The 22,765-nt window shown below is 37.1% G+C and overlaps 1 protein-coding gene across 1 annotated transcript in view; it reads right to left on the reverse strand.

The window, feature by feature from the left end:
• LOC100658749 (coiled-coil domain-containing protein 102B) overlaps window positions 1-22,765 on the reverse strand; it is a 63,446-nt gene that overhangs the window by 18,106 nt on the left and 22,575 nt on the right. The window contains exon 5 of the mRNA XM_064293209.1: window positions 17,906-18,073. Within this exon, the coding sequence (XP_064149279.1) occupies window positions 17,906-18,073 (168 nt within the window). The remainder of the gene's footprint in view (window positions 1-17,905; window positions 18,074-22,765) is intronic.

Below are 22,765 nucleotides of genomic sequence, written 5' to 3' on the forward strand. Positions count from 1 at the left end.
AATTTGGATTTCTTCGTTTCATCCAAAATTTAATTCAAAACCTATTTTGAAGGATTTTTCTGTGACTCAAAGTACTCAGTACTTCCTGGATAACTGATCACAGGTTTTCGTCCGTTATTAAATTTTATTCTCATCAGACTTTTGTAAATGCAGGACAAGTGAGAGTTTTAGGCTTGGAAAATTAAAGCATTTAGACTTACATTTGTCTGAGTGATCAGAATAAAAATCTACCTGTGACAATCTGAATCACAGCTTTCCCAGGATGTTATTTTTCTCTACTGCCTTTACTGACATCAAATACCCTTTTATAGATTCTGTTTACCGAGTTTTGTCAATATGAACCCAGCGTATGCCAGAATGCTTACATAGATATCACTAACAGACTTCTCAGTTGACCTGCTTGCAGCCCCCAATATCATGTTTCAAAATTATATGACCATTTTTGATACATTCATAGTATTATCAGCCATCTAAATCTCTTTGTTAGAATGTGTAAAACCAATAAAAGCTGTTGAGACACACGAGATTTAAATCAATTCAATCAACATCTATCACGGCAATATCAGAAAATTTAATTATGATGCCACTGGATTTCTAAATACACTACACCCTTCCTAGTCAAAGATGATACTTTTAAACTATATCAGTAAGAAAATCTCAGATATCTCCTCTGAGTAGGTCAACCAACCCAAGCATGATGTACATCTGCTATGTAGCTCCCATATACTTGAAAACATGAACTTAACATTATGATTTTTGATGAATAGTGTCCCTAACTGAACACAGCTCTTAGAGGGCAGGTCCATTTCTACACTGCATACTATTAAAAACTAGGTTCTAGCACAATAAGAAGGAGCCTTGGTAGTGCAGTGGTTAAGCACTCAGATGCTCACCAAAAGGTTGGTGGTTCCAGCTGCTCCATGGGAAGAATGTGGCAGTCTGGTTCCATAAAGATTTACAGCCTTGGAAGCTCTATGGAGCAGTTCTATTCTATCTTAGAGGGTCACTAAGAGTTGGAATGAATTGGACAGCAACAGATTTGAGTTTTTTTTTTTTTTTTTTTTGGTAGCACAGTAGGTAATATACACTCAAAACGTTCACAGCTGAGAGACAGAACACATATATACCATTGACACTTGCCTGGGGGGACTCTCTTACTGTTTGGTGAAGATGGAATTTCCAGCTCCTCCTTGGCCTCTGCTGATATGTCCCTGGCTGAGAGGGATGTGAACATCTTGTAACTGCTCCCTGCGTAGGCTCCATTAACACCATGGGGAGGTGGTCTTGATATTATGGAGTGGTGGTGCAAGTCTGGACTCTCCACTGGGCCTCCTCTGACATCACTGTACTGGGAAGAGGGTGGGGGTGGAAATCCAGGCTCCCTACATGGTTTCCACTGACACTGTGGGAATTGGGGGCCTCATTATGGCCCAAAGGGGGAGAAGGTCCTGGCTCCTCTTCAACCTTCTCTGCCAAACTCTCAGCATTGAGGGTTGGGATCCTCTTCATAGCCTAGTGATGGAAAATATCAGATTCTGACTCATTCTCTGCTAGCTGGGATGGAGCTGGGGCTGTAATTGGCTGCATTAGAGCAGTTAATGTCTAAAAATTTCTTGGTAATTGGCTGGATTAGGGCAGTTATTGTCCGTGGTAATTGGCAAGATTGGAGGGTTTTTGTTTAGAAGTTTCTGTGTTGCTATTCTTCCCCTTTCCTAGTCCTTTGGCTAGAACAAGCAGGCTTTGGTCTGGGCTGTTTTTTGACCATGCCCAGAGGCATTTCCAGATTGCCAGCTTCTTCAACTCCAAGTCTGGGATATAGGAGGCAAAAAAAAAAAAAATACAGGGAGCTTGCCACCTTGTTGTTCCTTGAATCTCAATGTCCTAAGTCAGCTGGCCTTCTCTTCAACTTTCAGAGTCTTATGTTTGTTTTAAGGAGCCTTGGTGGCACAGTGGTTAAGAGCTCAGATGCTAACCAAAAGGTTGGAGTTTTGAACCCACCAGCTGTTCCATGGGAGAAAGAGGTGGCAGTTTGCTTCTGTAAAGATTACAGCCTTGGAAACCCTATTGGCAGTTCTACTCTGCCCTGTAGTGTCACTATGAGTAAGAATCACCTCAACGGCACACAGCAAATATTTGTTTTATACAAAATGTTCAGTTTTTGTTGCACTTAGTGGGTTACAGAGGGACAAGTATGTGTATTTCATCTTCCCAAAAGTGGAACAGGAATAGGATTTAAATATGTAGAAAAGCAAGAAGAAAGAACAATTGAGCTAAGAAAACAAATTTTGGAACTGAAATGTTGCTGATGTATTCTTGGAATAATACTAGAGAAAAGAATAGTTTTCCTTTGAAAAAGTTTATCCCATACTGTTTGGACTCTAAAAAAGGAGTGTTTCCTGATAATGAGTTTGCTTTTAAGCAGCCAGGCCAACTGTAAAAAGAAGTAATTATTTTCTGACTCAAATGTCCCTTGATTTCTATTCTAAATCAACTTCTCATTTCCAGTCCAAGGGGTCCTGATCTTAAATCTGCAGAAGAGATTAACTGTTACTGATACACATACGTATACACGCATAGACTGTGACATATGCATTTATCCAGCATCCTCAGAGTTCAGAGACCTCATCATTACACACGTGACAAAAGATTCAAAGGTTCTGGAGGCTTTTTTGTCAGGATCTACATTTTGAATGTCTTGGACTAATCTGATTCTCAAAGTAGGAAGATCATCAAACTACTTCTGAAAGAAACTGGGTAGATTAACTTATGTTTGAATGGCCAAGTGCTATCCCTGGCACGTATAGGCATACTTTGGAGATATTGTGGGTTCAGTTAAAGACCAGTGCAATGAAGAGAATATCATAATAAAGCGAGTCACACAAATTTTTTGGTTTCCAGTGCATATAAAAGTTATGTTTACACTATACTGTATTCTATTAAGTACATAATAACATTATGTCCAAAAAAAAGTACATATCTAAAATAAAAAATACTTTATTGCTAAAAATTGCTAACCATCATCTGAGCCTTCCGTAAGTCATAGTCTTTTTGCTGGTGCAGAGTCTTGCCTCAAAGTTGACGGATGCTGACTGATCAGGGTGGTGGCTGCTGAAGGTTGGAGTGGCTGTGGCAATTTCTTAAAATCAGACAACAAAGCAGTCTGCTGCATCAGTTGACCCTTCCTTTCACGAAAGGTTTCTCTGTAGCATGTGATGCTGTTGGATAGCATTTTACCCATGGTAGAACTTTCAAAATTGGAGTCAATCCTCCCAAACTCTGCCAGTGTTTTATCAAAATGGCTTACATAATATTCTAAATCCTCTGTGGTCATTTCAACAATGCTCACCGTATCTTCATCAGGAGTAGTTTCCATCGCAAGAAACCACTTTCTTTCCTCATCCCTGTGAAGCAACTCCTCATCCATTAAAGTTTTATCACAAGATTACAGCAGTTCAGTCACATCTTCAAGCTCCACTTCTAATTGTAGTTCTCTAGCTGTTTCCACCACTTCTGAACTTACTTCCTCCACTGAAGTATTGTAACCCTTAAAGTCGTCCATGAGGGTTGGAAGCAGCTTCTTCCAAAGGCCTGTTCATGTCGCTATTTTGACCTCCTCCCATGAATCGTGAATGGGATCTTTGCTAGATCTTCTGGATAACTTGCTGCAGCTTCTACATCTGTGCTTGCGGCTTCACCTTGCACTTTTATGTGACAGAGATAGCTTCTTCCCCTAAACCTCATGAACCAGTCTCTGCTAGCTTCAGACTTTAATTCTGTAGCTTCCTCACCTCTTTCAGCCTTCGCAGAATTGAAGAGAGTTAGGGCCTTGCTCTGTACTAGGCTTTGGCTTAAGGGAATGTTGTGGCTGATTTGATCTTCTATCCAGACCACTAAAACTTTCTCTGTATTAGCAATAAAGCTGTTTCACTTTCTTATCATTCGTATGTTCACTGAAGTAGCACTTTCAATTTTCTTCAAGAAGTTTTCCTTTGCATTCACAACTTGACTGGCTATTTGGCGCAAGAGGCCTAGCTTTTGGCCCATCTCAGCTTTCATGCCTTCCTCACTAAGCTTAATCATTTCTAACTTTTTGATTTAAAGCGAGAGACATGAAACTCTTCCTTTTACTTGAACACTTAAAGGCTATCATTGGGTTAATAATTGGCCTAATTTCAATATTGTCATGCCTTAAGGAATAGGGAGGCCTGAGGAGAGGGTGAGAGACGGGGAATGGCCAGTCAGTGGAGCAGTCAGAACACACACAAAATTTATCAGTTAAGTTCGTCATCTTATATGGGCATGGTTTGAGGCACCTCAAACAATTACAATAGTAGCATCAAAGATCACTGATCACAGATCACCATACCAAACACAATAATCATAAAAAAGTTTAAAATACTACAAGAATTACCAAAATGTGACATAGAGACACGAAGTGAGCATATGTTGTTAGAAAAATGGTGCTGACCGACTTGCTTGATACAGACTTGCCAGAAACCAATTTGGAAAAAATGCCATATCTGCACAATAAAATGAAGTGCAATAAAACGAGGCATGCAGCAGTAAGTTCTCAGTAAATGGCAGCTGTTATAATAAACATTATATCAAGTAGAAAATGTCAAAGGTCACCTAGAAAATTTGTAAGTTAAGATCAATCAAATGCAAATTAAAATGAGATATATTGGCTTATCAGCTAGGCAAATATTAAAAAGAATGATATCTAGTGTTAGCTATAGAATAATGAAATGTGCATGTTTACACACTAAAGGCAAGTGAGGCTGTAAACGGAAACAATTTTTCTAATGGACAATTTGGCAATGTGTATAAAAGGTTTAAAAACTAAACTTTTTCTTGACCAAGCCACACCATTTCTAGGAATTTACTTTATGCCAAAGATAAATGTCCAAAGATATACCTATATATGCATATTTATTGTAGTATTGATTATACACTAAATATAAAAGCTAACATTTTCAAAATTAGAGTTTTTTAATTAAATTATGTTATTATCACACAATGACTTTTACACAAACATAAATTATATATTTTAAATAGATACAGGTTGCAAAAAATTATATTTATATATAGTGTAAGTTGTATTTAAAAAATAAGTAGAAAACAATAATTGGGAAAAGAATATACCAAGATGTTAAAAAAATTAGAAGTGGTATTTTTTTTAATCTTTCCTTAGCTACAGTTTCTTATTATTTCTTCAATGAATTCCTATTACATATGTAAATTTTAAAAATCAATAAAATAAGAAAAAAAATAATATCCCTTTAGAAAGAAGTACTATCACAGGTAACTTATTTGGTCAAAAACTGTTAATTTTTAAATATATTACAAATCCTAAAATATTTGATGCCTATTGTTATGGATCAGAATTGACACAACAGCAACAGGTTTGGTTTTTTGGTATTACCTTATTACATATGTAACCTTAAAATCGCAAGCATTATAAGGAAATCCTTGATTTTTAATTATGTAATTGAGAAATAACAATATTGAAAGGAACTTGAATTGTCATCGAATCCAAGTAGCTCAATCCTACAAAGGCAAGAACTGAGACTTAGAGAAATTCAGTGACTTCCAACAAACCAAGCAATCGTGTCTAGAATCAAATAGCCAGGCTCCCAGCTGATGGCCCTATGAAAAAATTGCTTTTCAGAAATGTAAAGACCAGACGGCCCAAGATAGTGGCTTAGCCACATTCCCTGCTATCCCCCTACAGCAAAGACCTGAGAAATCAAGCAAAACAGATACAGATGACAATCCTGGAACCCTGAGCACCAAAAGGATACAGAATTAGATAGAACACCAATTAGAAGGAGAAACTGAACAAAAACAGTGAACAAGGAGAGGTCTGGATCAGAGGAACCCTTCCATTTGGCCCAGCACAGCATGTACATCTTGCAACAAAAGGAGCAGAAACCCCAGGTAAGGAGCAGTAAGACAACTTCACAGAATTCCCAACAGGAGACAGAAAAACTGTGTAGACAAATCTGGAGCGAAGCAAGGTGAATAGGACATGAACCAGATCTAAGATGGGAAAGTACAGGAAGCCAAATGAGAGTTCCAAGGATCTTGATGACCACAAAGCAGAAAGGGAGCCAGGAACCAGAGAAAGGACCACTTACTAGCAGCGGTGCCTGAAAATTAGGATGGTGGCACACAGAGAAAAGCAGATCTGTAGAGTATCAAAAGGAGGTCCCCCACCAGACAAGATCCAAGCAGCAGCTCATCCTCACATTTGGTCAGGGCCTGGTTATAATAAACATTATATCAAGTAGAAAATGTCAAAGGTCACCTAGAAAATTAAAGGCTATCATTGGGTTAATAATTGGCCTAATTTCAATATTGTCATGCCTTAAGGAATAGGGAGGCCTGAGGAGAGGGTGAGAGACGGGGAATGGCCAGTCAGTGGAGCAGTCAGAACACACACAAGGAGTGCCCTGGCATCCATGCCCAGAACTAGGAATTTACTGGGAATGGGAAGAACAAGTTCCCATTCCATCCCACTACCCTCCCAGTGATCAGTGCTTGGGCCACCCACCCCTGCCTTTCTGTCTGACTAGGCAGTAGAAGTCCCTTGCTCACTGCCCCACCCAGCCTGATCCCTCCCACAATCAATGAAGCATGTTTGCTCCTCCCACCGAGCAAGTGGCAGCGCATACTCCCACACTGCCAGGCCAACGATCGATGGCAGTGCACACCTGCCCATCTTCCCCTCATCACTCCATCCACCCGATGAATGGCAGCACGCATTCCCACGCCACCAGGCCACTGGTGGGGGTGTGTACCCGCTCTGCCAACCCCACACCATTGCTCTGCCCACTTGGTGACTGGGAGCAAGTGCCTGATCTGTCTGCCCCACCCCAGCCAATGCCACCCCACCAACTTGCAATAGGTGGCCAGCACTCCTTTGCCACCAGATTAGTGATCAGCAGAGCATGCCCACCCTCCCCATCCTGATATATCAAAACTAAACAAAAAAATCAGAACAAAACAAACATACAACCAATCAATAAATATATAAATAAATAACACCTTAACGTCTTAGATTAAGGTGTTACATCAGACAGTAACAAATCATATGAAGAAACAGGATCAGATGGCTCAAACAAGTGAACAAAGGAAAAGGAAAGAAAACCTTCCTGAGGAAGAAATGATGATAGAAATACATGATAAAGAATTCAAAAGACTTATATTTAGAATCCTCAAAGAGACTGAGGAAAACACAGAAAAAAAACCTAAAAGAATTCAGGAAAACAATACAAGAACAAAATGCCAGACTCAATAAACAACCATTGGGAGGAAAAAATTTTCAGAAGATTAACAATAAAATATCAAAATAGATAACAATGGAAAGACACAGAAGTAGAATCACAGGAAGAAAGAATCGGCGAGATACAGGACAAATCACTTGATACTAATTTGTTTGAGGAACAATCAGAATAAGGAATAAAGAAAGCCTAAGAGGTATGTGGGACAGCACCAAGAAGAATAATTTACATGTAATATGAATTCCAGAAGAGGAGGGAAAAAGGAAAAGTACAGAGAGGATTTTTGAAGATTTATTGGCAGAAAACTTCCCAAATATCATGAAAGACGAGATGGTTTCCATCCAAGAAGCTCAACGAATTCCATACAGAATAGACTCCAAAAGAAATTCACCAAGACATATCATAATCAAACTTTCCAAAACCAAAGAAAGAATTCTGAAGCAGTTCATGAAAAACAAAATATCATTTACAATGGGGCACCAATAAGACTAAGTGCTGATTTTTCAACAGAAATCACACAGGCAAAAAGGCAGTAGGATGACATATATAAAATCCTGAAAGAAAAGAATTTTCTACCAAGAATCACATATCCAGCAAAACTGGTTTTCAAAAACAATGGCAAAACTAAGACATACTCGGATAAATAGAAATCAAGGGATTTCATAAAAACCAGACCACCTGTTATGGACTGAATGGTGTCTTCCAAACACACTTATCAATTTGGTTAGGCCATGATTCCTAGTATTGTGTGATTGTCCACAATTTTGTCATCTGATGTGATTTTCCTATGGGTTGTAAATACTACCCTCCAAGACGTTAATCAGGTGGGATTAGCAGCAGTTATGTTAATGAGTCAGGACTCAATCTACAAGATCAGATTGTGTTTTATGCCAATTTCTTTTTAGATATAAAATAGAGAAGTGAGCAGAGAGACAAAGGGGACCTCACATCATCAAGAAGCAAGAGCCAGGAGAATAGTGCATCCTTTGGACCCAGGGTCCCTGCACTGAGAAGCTCCTCGGCTGGGGAACAACAACAATTGATAGGAAAAGAAAATCCATATACAAAAAAGAACTCAGCATAGAAAATTAAGAGAAACAAAGGAAACGTTACCATCACAAAAAAAAAGTATAACAAAGTTACAGCAAAGAATTCATACGTATTGTTAATCACACTGAATGTAAATAGATTAATTGTACCAGTCAAGAAACAGAGTAGAAGATACATTAAAAAAAAAAAATGACTCATCAATAGATTAACCGACAAGAGATACACCTTAGACACAAAGACATTAATAAGTTAAAACTCAAAGGATGGAAAATATATATATATATCAAACAAACAGTAACCAAAAAAGAAGAGTAGTAGCAATAATAACTTCAAATAAAATAGACTTTTAAGTCAAAATGCATTATAAGAGACAAAGAAGGGCATTATATAAGGATTAAAGGGTCAATTCACCAAGAAGACATAACAATATTCATTGTTTATGCACCCAATGACAGAGCTCCAAAATATATAAAACAAACGCTAAGAGAATTGAAAAAGAGAAACAGACAGTTCTACAGTAACGGTAGGAGACATTAACACACTACTTTGATGATGGACAGAACTACAAAGAAACTCAATAAACATACAGATCTAAACAATGCAATTAAACAACTCAACCTCGTTGACATATACAGAACACATACCACACAATAGTAGCACAGTACACATTCTTCTCCAAAGCCCATGGATCATTGTCCTAAACAGATTATATTCTAGGCCACAAAGCAAGCCTCAATAAATTGAAAAACACTGACATGATACAAAGTACCTTCTCTGATCATAACGTTATAAAACTAGAAATCAATAACAGAAAGAGCAAGGAAAAAATTAAATCCATGGAAACTAAACACCTTACTTTAAAACTATTGGGTCATGGAAGAAATTAAAAATGATATTAAAAATTCTTAGGATGAAATAAGAATGAAGACACAACACACTAAAACCCCTGGCACATAGCAAAAGCAGTGCTCAGAAGAAAATTTACAGCAAAAAATGCACACATCAAAAAAGAAGGGTCAAAATAAATAACTTAATCGGACAACTTGAACAAATAAAGAAGGACCAGAAAAAAAAGGTCCAGTCACCAGGAGAAAGGAAAATAAAGATCAGAGAGGAGAAATAAATGAAATGGAAAAACAATAGAATCAACAAAACTAGAAGTTGGTTCTTTGAAGGAGTCAATAAAATTGACAAACCATTGACCAAATTGATAAATGAAAAAAATGAGAAGAAGGAAATAACCAAAATAATAAATGAAATGGGCAACATTACAACAGAACCAACTGAGATAAAGAGGATAATAGTATATTATGAAAAATTGTACTGCAAAAAATTGAAAACCTAAAAGAAACGGACAAATTTCTAGAAACACACCACCTACCTAAACTAACAAATAGAGGTAGAAAATCTAAATAGACCCATAACAAAAGAAGAAATTAAAGATGTCATAAAAAAAACTTCCAACAAAAAAAGCCCCATCCCAGATAGCTTCACTGGAGAATTCTACCAAAGATTCAAAGAAGAGTTGACACCAATTCTACTCACACTATTCAAGTTCATAGAAAAGAAAGGAATACTCCTTAATCCATTCTATGAAGCCAGCATAACCCTGATACCAAAGCCAGGCAAAGACACCACAAAAAAAGAAAATTACAGGCCCATATCCCTCATGAATATCGACGTAAAAATTCTCAGTAAAATTCTACCCAACAGACTACAACAGCATATCAAGTATACATATATATATACATATATATATATATATATATATATAAAAATCATAATCAGGAAGGTTTCATACCAGGGATGTAAGGGTGGTTAAATATTAGAAAATCAATCAACGTAATTCACCGCATAAATAAAATAAAGAAAAATAATCACATGATCATCTTAATCAATGTAGAAAAGGCATCTGGTAAATTCCAAAACCTTTTCCTGATAAAAACTCACAGCAAAATAGGAATAGAAGGGAAATTGCTCAGTTTAATTAAAGGCATATATGTAAAACCAAACCAAACCCATTGCCATAGAGTCAATCCTGACTCATAGCAGCCCTAGGACAAAGTATAACTGCCCCATAGGGTTTCCATGGAGTGGCTGGTGGATTCGAACTGCTGACCTTTTGATTAGCAGCCAAGCTCTTAATCACTATGCCACCAGGGTTTCCTATGGAGCCCTGCTGGTGCAGTGGTTAAGAGCTCGGCTGCTAACCAAAAGGTTAGCAGTTCGAATCCACCAGGTGCTCCCTGGAAACCTTATGGAGCAGTTCTACCCTGTCCTAGGGCCACTATGAGTCAGGATCTACTCAACGACAAAGAGTAACAGGTATGTAAAACCAACAGGTAACATTATTCTCAATGGAGAGAGATTGAAAGCATTCCCCTTGAGAATGGGAATGAGACAAGGATGCCCATTATCACCACTCTTATTTAATATTGTGCTATAAGTCCTAGCCTGAGAAATAAGGCAAGAAAAGGAAATAAAGGGTATCCAAATTGGTAAACAAGAAGTAAAACTATCCTTATTCACAGATGACATAATTCTATGCATAGAAAATCCCAGAGATTCCACAAGAAAGTTACTGGAACTAATAGTAGGGTTCACCAAAGTAGCAGGGTACACGATCAACATACAAAAGTAGGTTCCATTACACTAACAAGGAGAACTCCGAAAAGGAAATTAAGAAAACAATACCACTTACAATAGCCCCCCAAAGGGTAAAATACCTAGGAATAAATCTAACCAGGGATGTAAAAGACTTATAAAATTATAAGACACTACTGTAAGAAACCAAAAGAGACTTATATAAATGGAAAAATATTCCATGCTTATTGATTTTAAGACAACATTGTGGAAATGTCAATACTACCCAAAGCTATTTATAAATATAATCCAATTCCAATCCAAATCCTAACAACATTCTTCAATGAAATGGGTAAACTAATCTCCAACTTTATATGGAAAGGAAAGGGACCCAAAATAGCTAAAGCAATATTGAAGAAAAGAGTAGGAATCCTCGTACTTCCCGATCTCAGAACTTACTCTACAGCCAGAGTAATCAAAACAGCCTGGTACTGGTACAAGGACAGACAGACCAATGGAATAGACTTGAGAACCCAGAAGTAAATCCATCAATCTATGTATGAACTGATCTTCAACAAAAGGTCAAAGTTCATTCATATGGGAAAAGACAGTCTCTAACAAATGGTGCTGGCAAAATTGGATATCCATTTGCAGAAAAATGAAACAGGATCCATACACAAAAACTAAATCAAAATAGATCAAAAAACCTAAATGTTAAAGCTAAAACTGTTTAAAGTTCCTGGAAGAAACATGGGGACAAAGCTAGGGGTCCTAATTTTGGGCATAACACATTACCAAACACAACTAAAAATGCATGAACAAAAGATATACTAGATAACTGGGACCTCCTAAAAATTAAATATTTGTGCTTCACCAAAAAAGTAAAATAAGAACCTACAGCCTGGAAAAAAAATTTTGGTAATGACACATCTGACAAAACTCTAAAATATATAGAAAACTTCAGCAGCTCAACAACAAAAAGATAAACAATCCAATTAAAAAAATGGATAAAGAACATGAACAGACACTTTACCAGTGAGGACATTCGGGCAGCTAACAAATGCATGAAGAGATGCTTGTGATCAGTAGCCATTAAAAAAAAAAAAAAAATTGCTGTTGAGTTGATTCCAATTCATAGCAACCCAACAGGACATGGTAAAACTGCCCCAAAGGGTTTCCAAGGCTGTAAATCTTTACAGAAGCAAACTGCCACATATTTCTCCCCTGGAGCCACTGGTTGGTTTGAACCACCAATCATTTAAGTAGCCAAGTACTTAACCACTGCACCACCAGGGCTTCCATTAGCTATTAAAAAACCCACTGTTGTCAAGTCGATTCCGACACATAGCGACCCTATAGGACAGAGTAGAACTGCCCCATAGAGTTTCCAAGGAGCACTTGGTAGATTCGAACTGCTGACCTCTTGGTTAACAGCTATAGCACTTAACCACTCCGCCACCAGAGTTTCCCCATTAGCTATTAGAGAGATGCAAATCAAAACCACAATAAGCTACCATCTTAGTCCTGCAAAAATGGCACTGATCAAAAAAAAAAAAAAAACAGAAAACAATAAATGTTGGCAAAGTTGTGGGGAGATTGGAACTGTTATGGACTGCTAGTGGGATTGTAAAATAGTAAAATTACTATGGAAAATGATATGACACTTCCTCAAAAAGCTAGAAATAGAAATACTTTATCATCCAGAAATCCCATTCATAGGTATAAAGGTCTGTAAGTACAGTGATACGGATAGGCATACGCACGTACCTTCATTGCAGCATCATTCACTGATAACTACATAAAAACAAATTGTGGTACATACATAGAGTAGAATACTGCAAAATGATAAAGAATAACGAGTTTGCAAAACATCTTATATCGTGGATGAATCTGGAAGACATTTTGCCAACTGACATAAGTCAAACACAAAAGGACAAATATTGCATGACATTTTTATAAAAAGTCAAGGCTAGGTATACACACAGAAAACAGCATTCTTTGATGGTTACCAGGGATGGGAGGGAGAGGAGGGAGAGGTGGGAGAATCACTTACTAGATAGTAGACATGTGATAGTCCTGGTGATGGGAAAGGCAATATACAATATGGGTGAAGTCAGCACAACTTGACCAAGGTAAATGAAAGCACTGAGAGGTATGCAAGAATAAAGGATAACTACAGTAAATGCTATAACATATACAACCTTGCAATAACAGTAATAAGCAAAAAATAGTGAGTTATTACGTGAGTAGATATGTACTATAAGGATGTGGGATGGTGTATGGGAGTACATGCACATGCATATATACATATATTTGTTGGCATACACATATGCATGCCTGTAGGTACTGCATATATATTCATACATATAGTAAAGCACACAGGGGGCACAATTAGGGATACTTCCTAGACACATTTAAATACCTCGCGGGGTTGATTTACTGGGTTTGAAGGCTCAGGACCATTGTCTTATGGGACAACTAGGTCAATTAGCAAAATTCAGTTCATAAAGATAATGTTCTACGTTCTAGTTTGGTAAGTAGTGTCTGGGTCTTAAAAGCTTGCAAGTGGCCATCTAAGACAGCTATTGGTCTCTTCCCATCTGGAGCAAAGGATAGTGAAGGAAACCAAAGACTCAAGGAAGTAATCAGACTACAGGACTAATGGCCCATGCAAACCATGGCATGTCCTAGCCTGAGACCAAAAGAACCAGATGGTGTGTGGCTATCACCACCGACCTTTCTGACCAGGGACACAACAGCAGGTCCTGGTTAGAATGGGAGAATAACATAGAATAAAACTCAAATTCATAAAAAAGACCAGACTTAGTGGACTGATAGAGACTAGAGGAACTCCAGGTACTATCCCCTTAAGATATCCTTTCAACCTGGAACTGAAGCTACTCCTGGAGGTCACCTTTCAGCTAAATAATTAACCAGCTTATAAAATGAACAGTAACACTGTGAGGAATGTGCTTCTTTAAAAATCAACCATATGAGCCCAAAGGTCAACATTTACTCAAAAGTAAAGGTAAGAAGGCAAGTTGGCGCAGGGCAAGTGGATGGATGGAGACTGGGTAGGTGGGGTGGAAATGGTGAGAGTGATGACACATTGCACAGATTGAAATTAAAATCACACAAAAAAATCTGTGTATAAACTGTCGAATGGGAATCTAATTTGCTGTGTAAACTTTTATCTAAAACACAATAAAACATTAAAAAATATAAGGCCCACTATAATGTACATACAAAAATAGATTTAGGTGTACATATGTACTCACAAACATTTTTTACTACGGTCCTGTAGAATAGGAAAGCTTCAATAACATCCCTAATAGGAAGTATCAATTAAAGAAAGTACAATACTTAGGAATTCCTGTAAGGCTTTATTTTATTTACCCTAGGGAAAGAGTCTTTTGGCTTTTATTTTAGCCATTCTACATGTGTTCTTACATGTGTTTCTTTAAGATGAGTGAGTGCCATACAAAAGACAAGCAAAATTATATAAAGCACATGACAGGGGTAGACTACACGACTCTAGGTAGTTATGCCACAATTTCCTTCAACATTATCCCTGTCATATAACAAGAGCAACCTTGATAACAGTACAAAATATGAGCTTTCCAAGCTGGTAGCACAGAAACTACACCTGTGCTTTAAATAGACAGCTCCCTTCCAGGGTTTTTTTTTTTTTTTTAATAATATTTTATTGTGTTTTCTGTGAAGTTTTACACAGAAGTCTAGGTTCCCATTCAACAATTTCTCCACAAGTTGTTCTGTGACATTGATTATATTCTTCACAATGCATGAACATTCTCATTATTTCTGTTCTGGTTGTTCCATTTCCACCAATCTAGTTTCCCTTCCCCCTTACATTCTCGCTTGTTTAAAGTAATTGTTGACTCTTTGGACTCTTATAGGTGATTTTTTTTAAGGAGCATAGTGCTCACGGGAAATATTCATTATTTTTTGATCCAGTATATTATTTAGCTACAAGGTGACCTCAGGGCTTAGTTTTGGCTTAAGGTTTGAACAGTATCTTGGGGCAATAGTCTCAGGGAATCCTCTAGTCTCAATCAGTCTAGGAGGTCTGTTTTTTGCTTGTTTTTTTTGTTTTGATTTGAGAAATTTGAAGCTCTCTTCTACATTTTCTCCCATTCTATCAAGGTCCATTTATTGTGGCCCTGATTAGAACAGCAGGCTGTGGTAGCTGGGAACCATCTAGTTTTTCTGGTCCCAGGGTAGGTGAGACCATGGTTCATGTAGTCTATTTGTCCTGTAGACTAGTTTCTTCTTTGCACCTCTGGTTTCCTTCTTTCTCTTTTGCTACAGATAAGTAGTGGCCAATAGTTGTATCTCCCCTCCAGGGGTTTTAAGAATAAATACGCTGTTATGGTTGTATGCCATTGAGTGAGTCCAACTCATAGCAACTCTATAGGACAGAGTAGAACTGCCCCATAGGGTTTCCTAGGCTGTAATCTATGGGTGCAGATTGCCAGGTCTTTTCTCCCATGGAGCATCTGCTGGGTTCAAACTGCTGACCTTTCAGTTAGCAGCCAAGCACTGTAACCACTGCACCACCAGGGCTCCTTATCTAAACATACACTTTGTGGAAAATAAAGGCACCAAAGAGTGGCTGTCTGTCTTCTTTTCTTGGGAGACGACATGGCTTCCATCCTAATTTACATCTTAAATTCACACATATATGCCCACATATACCACATACAAAAACTCTTGTTTCTAAAATAATCAGTTCCATCTTTTGTTTTCCTTTGACCAAAGCCTTCTTCCTGCATTTCCAGTCGATTGAATACACCACTCAAGTGCATGTAGTAAAAGACAGCCTTAGTTCATGTCTACATTTGCTTTTAGTTTTGAATGCTTTCTAAAAAAAAAATTTGCTTTTAGTTTTAAATGCTTTCTAAGGATTTTTAAACCATAAAATCATGTATCACAGTACTTGAATTCTTTGTAGGAGATTGCCTTTAGGTAGGTAAAATGTTTTCATCCATATTGTAAGGGACACAATTGATATCTATAAAATATCTTAACCAAGGCCACATAACTAATAAACAGATCTTAGAGCTTTTTATTAAATCAAAGTATAAAAGGTGCACATCAGAAGCCCTATATTGCTATGGCTCCCAATGTACCCTGAAAACAACAATAAAACACCTTAGGATTTGCTGAGAGTTACAGTAAACAGCCATATATGCCTTCCTCTGTTTTTATCCTATGTGCTAAATAAGCTTTTAGGCAATACGCTGTGAAATGCCCCTTAATCAAAGATACTTCTTAGTGCTCAGGCCCAAGAAAACGTGTTACCTATCCTGATGGTATAATTCCTCTTAGAAAACAAAACATATGAAAGCTATCATTTTCCCTCCTTTGGCTTCGCTGCTAGGAACATTTGTTTTTTGACAATTTCAGCATTTCTCATCAAGGATCTCTTGATACTCTTCCCTTACCCCATATCCCTCTACATGACTTGGAGAAGAGGTGGCGAGGGATGGCACTGATGCAATGAGAAGCAACACAGAGAGGAACTAATTCTCCTGCACAACACTAATTCCCAACATTACAGCACTCTATTTTTATCCTGGGCGAGTTTTCCCTTGTAGCATGCAACCTTTTTAAAAAATCCTGTGTGGTAACTTTTATTATTATCTCCATTATTTCAGTCTGGAAACTGAGACTTCAAGAGTTTTAATGAGTTGGCAAGAATAAAGTAATCAGTAAGCAATGAAGTCCCTTCTGCCTTAACATTCTATGCCTTTGGCATTTTACTGTGTTTAGCTGATATAAAATATACTCTGGTGTGAGTTCAATCTTTGAAGAGTTTTATAAGCAAAAAACACTGAATACAAATCACCTTCCTCCCTCACCACCTATATTTCCACTAACTTCATTCAATTTCCTGAATGTTCCTACATTTTTGTATCTGAGACATTTTTCCAAAATTACCTGTTGCAAAATAAATAAACCCATTTTTAATGCAGTAACATAATTTTCTATGAAGTGCAAATAATTTAATATGCCCTTCTATATCTAAGGAACATAATTTCTCCTTTATCATCAAGACAGGAAAAACACTCGGGGTTTACAATCAGTGGAATTCATTTGTTAGAGCTGGTGGTAAGAGTGGAAAATAGATGTTTCAACCATTTTAAATATAAAAAATTAAAAATTTTTTATATTTAAAATGGTTGAAACATCTATTTTACTTAGCATATATATCTAAGACATGAATTAACTATAACAAAAGTTATAGTTAATAACTATATTAACTATAGCCTGTTTACTATTACTAATTGCCAATAGTAGCTCATCTTGTACATCATTGATTCTGACACTAACTTGGCATATTAGACAATGAAGCTCATTGAACTTTTAAGCGTTTATCACAGGAAGATATACTGACCACGCAATGGTTTTTTAATTAAATATTCTGTCTTTGTAATATTCATATATTTCAGATCTAGTTATGAAGTCAGTATGAACAAATCTGTCTTGGAAGAAGTACAATCAGAACGCTCCTTAGAAGAAAGGTTGGCAAGACTGCATCTTACATACTTTAGACATGTTGTCAGGAGGGTTCCGTCCCTGGAGAAGGATATCATGTTTGGTAAAGTACAGCAACAGCAGAAAAGAGGAAGACCCTCAACAAAATGGATTAACACCGTGGCTGCAACAATGGGCTGAAGCATAGCAATGATTGTAAGGATAGCACAGGACTGGGCAGTGTTTCATTCTGTGATACACAGGATCGCTATGAGTCAGAACTGACTTAACAGCACCTAACAACAACAATCATTTCACAGTATTTTAAATAACATATAAACTCATCATATTATTTTGTTGGATTTTCAGCCATATTTTTCATAAAGTAACCAAGGATGCCTCAGCTATACTACTTAAAATAGCATATTATTTAATAACCTTCTGGGTATGTTTTACTGTGTATTATACTCTTGATGCAGTCAATGTCTTACCTCTCTTCTTAGCTCATGGATCTCTCTATCTTTGCTGTTTTGAGATTTTGGTCCTTCTTTTACATCTTTTGATTTTCCTTCCACTTCATTTTCATGTTGACCATGAAAAAGGCTAATCTGGAGAAAAAATAAAAAGGTTAAATCTATAATCACACAATGCCACAATGACTGGTCCAGTATAACCTACGTTAGACTATCTTTTTTTTTTTTTTCCTTTTCATTTTAGGTCATTTTTTCTTTCTGTGTGGATTCTGGCAGGTTGTGTTGTTGATGGTTTTTTTTATTGTTGTTGAACCATTTATTTTTATACTTGTAATTGAAGAACCATGACATATTAGAAAGCAAACCAGCAAATCCAAAATCACCGAATGAAAAATAAGCGAATTCCAGTTACCTCCACAAACTCCTGAGCAATTTACCAATTGGCTTCTTACAATAATCCAATTAGTATTTATCTTTTAGTCCTGATTATAAGCATTTAGCATCCTACTTATGTCTATTATTTGTAAAGTATAAATAATATATTGATTGAAACAGACAAATTTGGAAATGAAAACACATAAATCAATACATAGGAAAGTCAGAAAAGATATTGAAAATTTATACAGTGAATTTTTTCCATAACTATTTTTACAATCAGAGGTTCTCAGCAGAACAGCCAAATTTGATAAGCATATAAAATGTGTAAACACACACGGTATTTTGTTTTATTAACATATTTTTCACTAAAATACTCAGTACATCTTTCCATCATTTGTATTATATAAGTTGTATGCAGTCCTATGATAAATTAAAAAATTAAATCTAACATCATACCATTTATTTAAAAAATTAAAGAATGCGATCAGTAATAGTGTCATTGTTAATAATAATATTAAGCACGTAAAAGTTGTCTTATAATGACCCTACAAGACGGAGGAGAACTGCCCTATAGGGTTTCCAAGGAGCGACTGGTACATTCGAACTGCTGACCTTTTGGTTAGCAGCCAAGCTCTTAACCACTGTGCCACCAGGGCTCCAAGCATGTACTAGTCTCCTGGAATTGAACTGGACATGTACTGCCTTAGTTAACGCTAGTAGTAATCCCATGTGTGCATTAGACATTGTTACTATCCCTAACTTACATTTATATCACTGGTTCTGTTTATCTGGAAAACACTGAAAAGACACGTTGAAATAATTTTCTGAAAAGCAATAAGTAGATAGAAGTAGAATAAAGGCAGAAACAGCAGAAGGTGCCATAGCCCAATCACACTTGAAATGGACTGCAGTGAAGGTGGGAGCTGATTGATCAACAAACCAAAGAGAAGTTCCATGTTCAGAGCTGGTATCATGGAAAGGGTATCATGGAAGGTAGAACTGAAAACAGGAGATAATGGCATGAAGTTCACTGAAAGTCTCTTTAGGCAAGTTTCTCCCACTTTTATGCAAATTAGATAGCTTGGCATTAACCCCTGGCCAAAATAAAGCAAAATTAAAGTCATTTAATGAAGAAAATGAGTTGCAGGGGTAAAATGAAAGCAACTGGTTGTGGTTTAGATTCACCAAACCATAATCTAACTCATTCTGGTAGCTGGATGCCCCTAGCTTAAAACCTAAAATCTTGGTCTCTAATCCAGAGGGAATTAAATCAATCAATAAATCCTTCCTTGTCGGCAGAACTTTCAGTCAGCCTTACCACTGAAGGTGGGGATGAGGCAGGAAACTCAACAGCAGAGGAAACCGACACCAGTTACCTAAAATAATTCCATTTTCATTCTTAAGTATGAGAGGAAAATCAAGGATCTTTGGGCATATGAAGAACCCAGTGTCACAAAAAAAAAAAAAAAATTGGTCAAGATTAAGAATTAGGATGTCTGATAGAAAAAAAAGAAAAAGGTACAATTTAAAATATGAAGTAAAATATTATGAAAAAACTAATCACTATCTTGAGAAATAAATCGACACTATATTGCATTCTTATATTTTTTTTTTATATATAAGTAAGGGACACTGAACAATTCTAAAGAATAATAAAGGACATCCGCTGGGAAATTAAAAAATGCATCTAATCATCTTTCCTTTATAAACATTAACTAAAAAAAGTTGGAAGAGTTGAATGTGGAAGGCCCCGAAGTTCAGTCCTTTTACCTCCTGTCCCTAGGCTTTCATTCCTTTGGGGAGCCCGTGTGTTCCCATGGAATTACATACTAAGCAAAATGCTGACAATCACCAAGCATCCATCTCTGACCTGTAGTTCTCTTCTGAACCGTGGGTCCATATGCCCACATCCTATTTATTACCCTGTAGGTATCTCAGACAACATACTGGGAAGCAAAGCTCAGGACTTTGCCCCTAAACCCGTTTCTCCATCAGTCTTTGCCATCTCAATAAATGGAAACTCCATTCTTCCTTTGATCAGGCCAAAAAGTATGGATTTATTCTTAGCTCCTTTCTCTCACATGCAACATCCAAACTAAAAGCAAATTGATTTAGCTTAACCTTTAAAGAATACAATAAGCCCAAGCATTTGTTTCCAACTACACCAGTGACACACCCTGATCAAAATCCACCAACATCTCTCGCTACAGTTATTTTAATGACCGCCCCAATCCTTGCTCCTATGCTTGGCTTCATACCCCTTTCTCAACACAGCAACCAAATGAACTTTCCTAAAAAGCAATTCAGATAGTCTCACTGCTCTGCACAAAATCCTTCAGTGGCTTCCCACTCTATTCAGAGTTTAAGTCAAAGACATTACTATCTACTTGGTCCTATCACCTCTCTGCTCTAATTTCCTACCACACTCCCCCACCCTTCTGCACCCCCCCCCCCCCGCTCATTCCACTCTAGTCAATTTGGCCTTCGTGCTCCTTGCATACACCAAGCATGCAAAAGCCTAACAGAAAATAGAAATAATAAATGAGATATTGTACAGATAATGTAATTAAAATAATATATCAGGGAAAAAATGACTACAGATTAATGAAACTCCCTTAAAAATGGATTATTTTGATCATTTTAAAATTATACTTTGGACCCAAAATAACCTTGCTTTTACCACTTACTGTTTCAACTTTGGGTTTAGATTAATGGAGTTGTATTCAAAATCTACTAGCAGCTGAAAAGTTGAAAGCAGTACACTTGTAGACGCTAAAGATTATTAATTTAGCAGAATTATGCCATCCACAAATGATATATCTCCACAGTTAAATTAAAAGTGACAAAAATAGAAGGTACCTGACTCATTTCTAATGAGTCAGCATTAAAAAGCTTTTTCCAAGTTCATGTCCTTTCATTTAATATTTATTTAGTGTTTTGTCTTATAAGGCTCTCCCCTCCCCAAGAGGTTGCATCGTAATATGACCATAGCAAAATTACTCTTTAAAAATCAGCTTTTCAAACTGCAATATTTCTGAAAGGTTAAACCAGGCAACTTGCCACATGTCTGGTTTCAGGAATATCTGTCATAATTTGGCTCTGGAGAATTAGCAACATTTTCTGTAAATATATATTCTAGTACATTCAGATTTGCATGCAGTAGAAAATCTTTCTGAAGATGATGTCTAGGAAAAAAATTATATAACTTATAAAGAGAAATATTTTCTTTTACAGATATTATAGGAAAAGAAAAATTCATTTCAAAAGGAACACATAAATGTATCTAAAACACTGTTATTTTCATTTTGCCTCACATTTCAGCCTCCGAAGTAATCTAAAAGGTCTAAGTAGTTAATGCAGGCTTCAAAGGCCTAGTCTTGGTGAGATAATGTGTTGACTATTTATGTCAACATTATTAACAATACAACGTTAATTCAGTCTCCACTAAATATCAAACTCACCATTTCTCCTCTACCTTTCACAAATGACCTTGCCGCTTCCTTCACAGGAAAACAGAAGCTGCATATAAGAAAGACGTTCGAATTCCTGGAACAAAATCTATGAATTTGCATGGCATCTACACAAATCTTTTCCTTCTTCCTACTACTAAGGAACTAAAATGTACCTCCTTGAGTCAAAGGCTAATACCTCCACTTGTGTTCAGGATGTGATACCTTTGGAGTACTTGGAGAACTCAGTCTATGAATTATTCCTCTCCCGTACCTGTAAGTGTCTCATCTTTTACATCTCCCTTTCTTGGTTTCTCCCTCATCCATATTAAATTGGTCAATATTTTCCATTTAGTTTGGGGAGGGAGGTGATGTGAGACAGTAAGGTTAGAGACTCCCCTTTTGTCTCTATTCCTAAAGCTTCCATTTCAGCTGTTTGTTTCCTTTCACTATAAAGTGCCTTAAAAGAGTGGCTTGATTCACATTTCCCACATCTTTCCCTCTTGTTTACTCCTCCACTCTCTGGCTTCTGCTGCCACCATTCTCTAGACTCTCCAACTCAGAATATTCAGCCTTCACCTTACTTGAATCCTTGGCAGAATTTGACATTATTGATAATGCCCTTCTTCAAAAACTCTCTTCCCCTGGTTTATGCAAAGAAAGGGTTTCCTGTTCCCTTCCCCCCCAATCCTTCTACGACTTCTGTGGACTGTCCACTTCTCTATGATCTGCCTATTGCCAATCCTCCAAACCCTTTTTCACTTCATTTAATACTCCATCCGTTGGTGAATTCATCTTCTCCCATGGCTTCAACCACCATCTCTCTGCTCGTTCTTCATATTTACTTTCTGTGCTTATGAATTCAAAATCCTGCCAAACATTTCCACCTCTAACTCAACTTGTTCAGAACTGAACTCACTATCTTTTCTCCTCAAGTTTCTTTTCCTGCTGATATTCCCTCTTGCGTTAATGGCCATTCAGTTGATAAGGCCAGAAAACTGCAATTTCTCCTACTCTGTCACCTCCCTGCCTCCCCACACATTCACAGCCT

The sequence above is a fragment of the Loxodonta africana genome, chromosome 11, assembly GCF_030014295.1.
Source record: "Loxodonta africana isolate mLoxAfr1 chromosome 11, mLoxAfr1.hap2, whole genome shotgun sequence".
Classification (NCBI taxonomy): domain Eukaryota; kingdom Metazoa; phylum Chordata; class Mammalia; order Proboscidea; family Elephantidae; genus Loxodonta; species Loxodonta africana.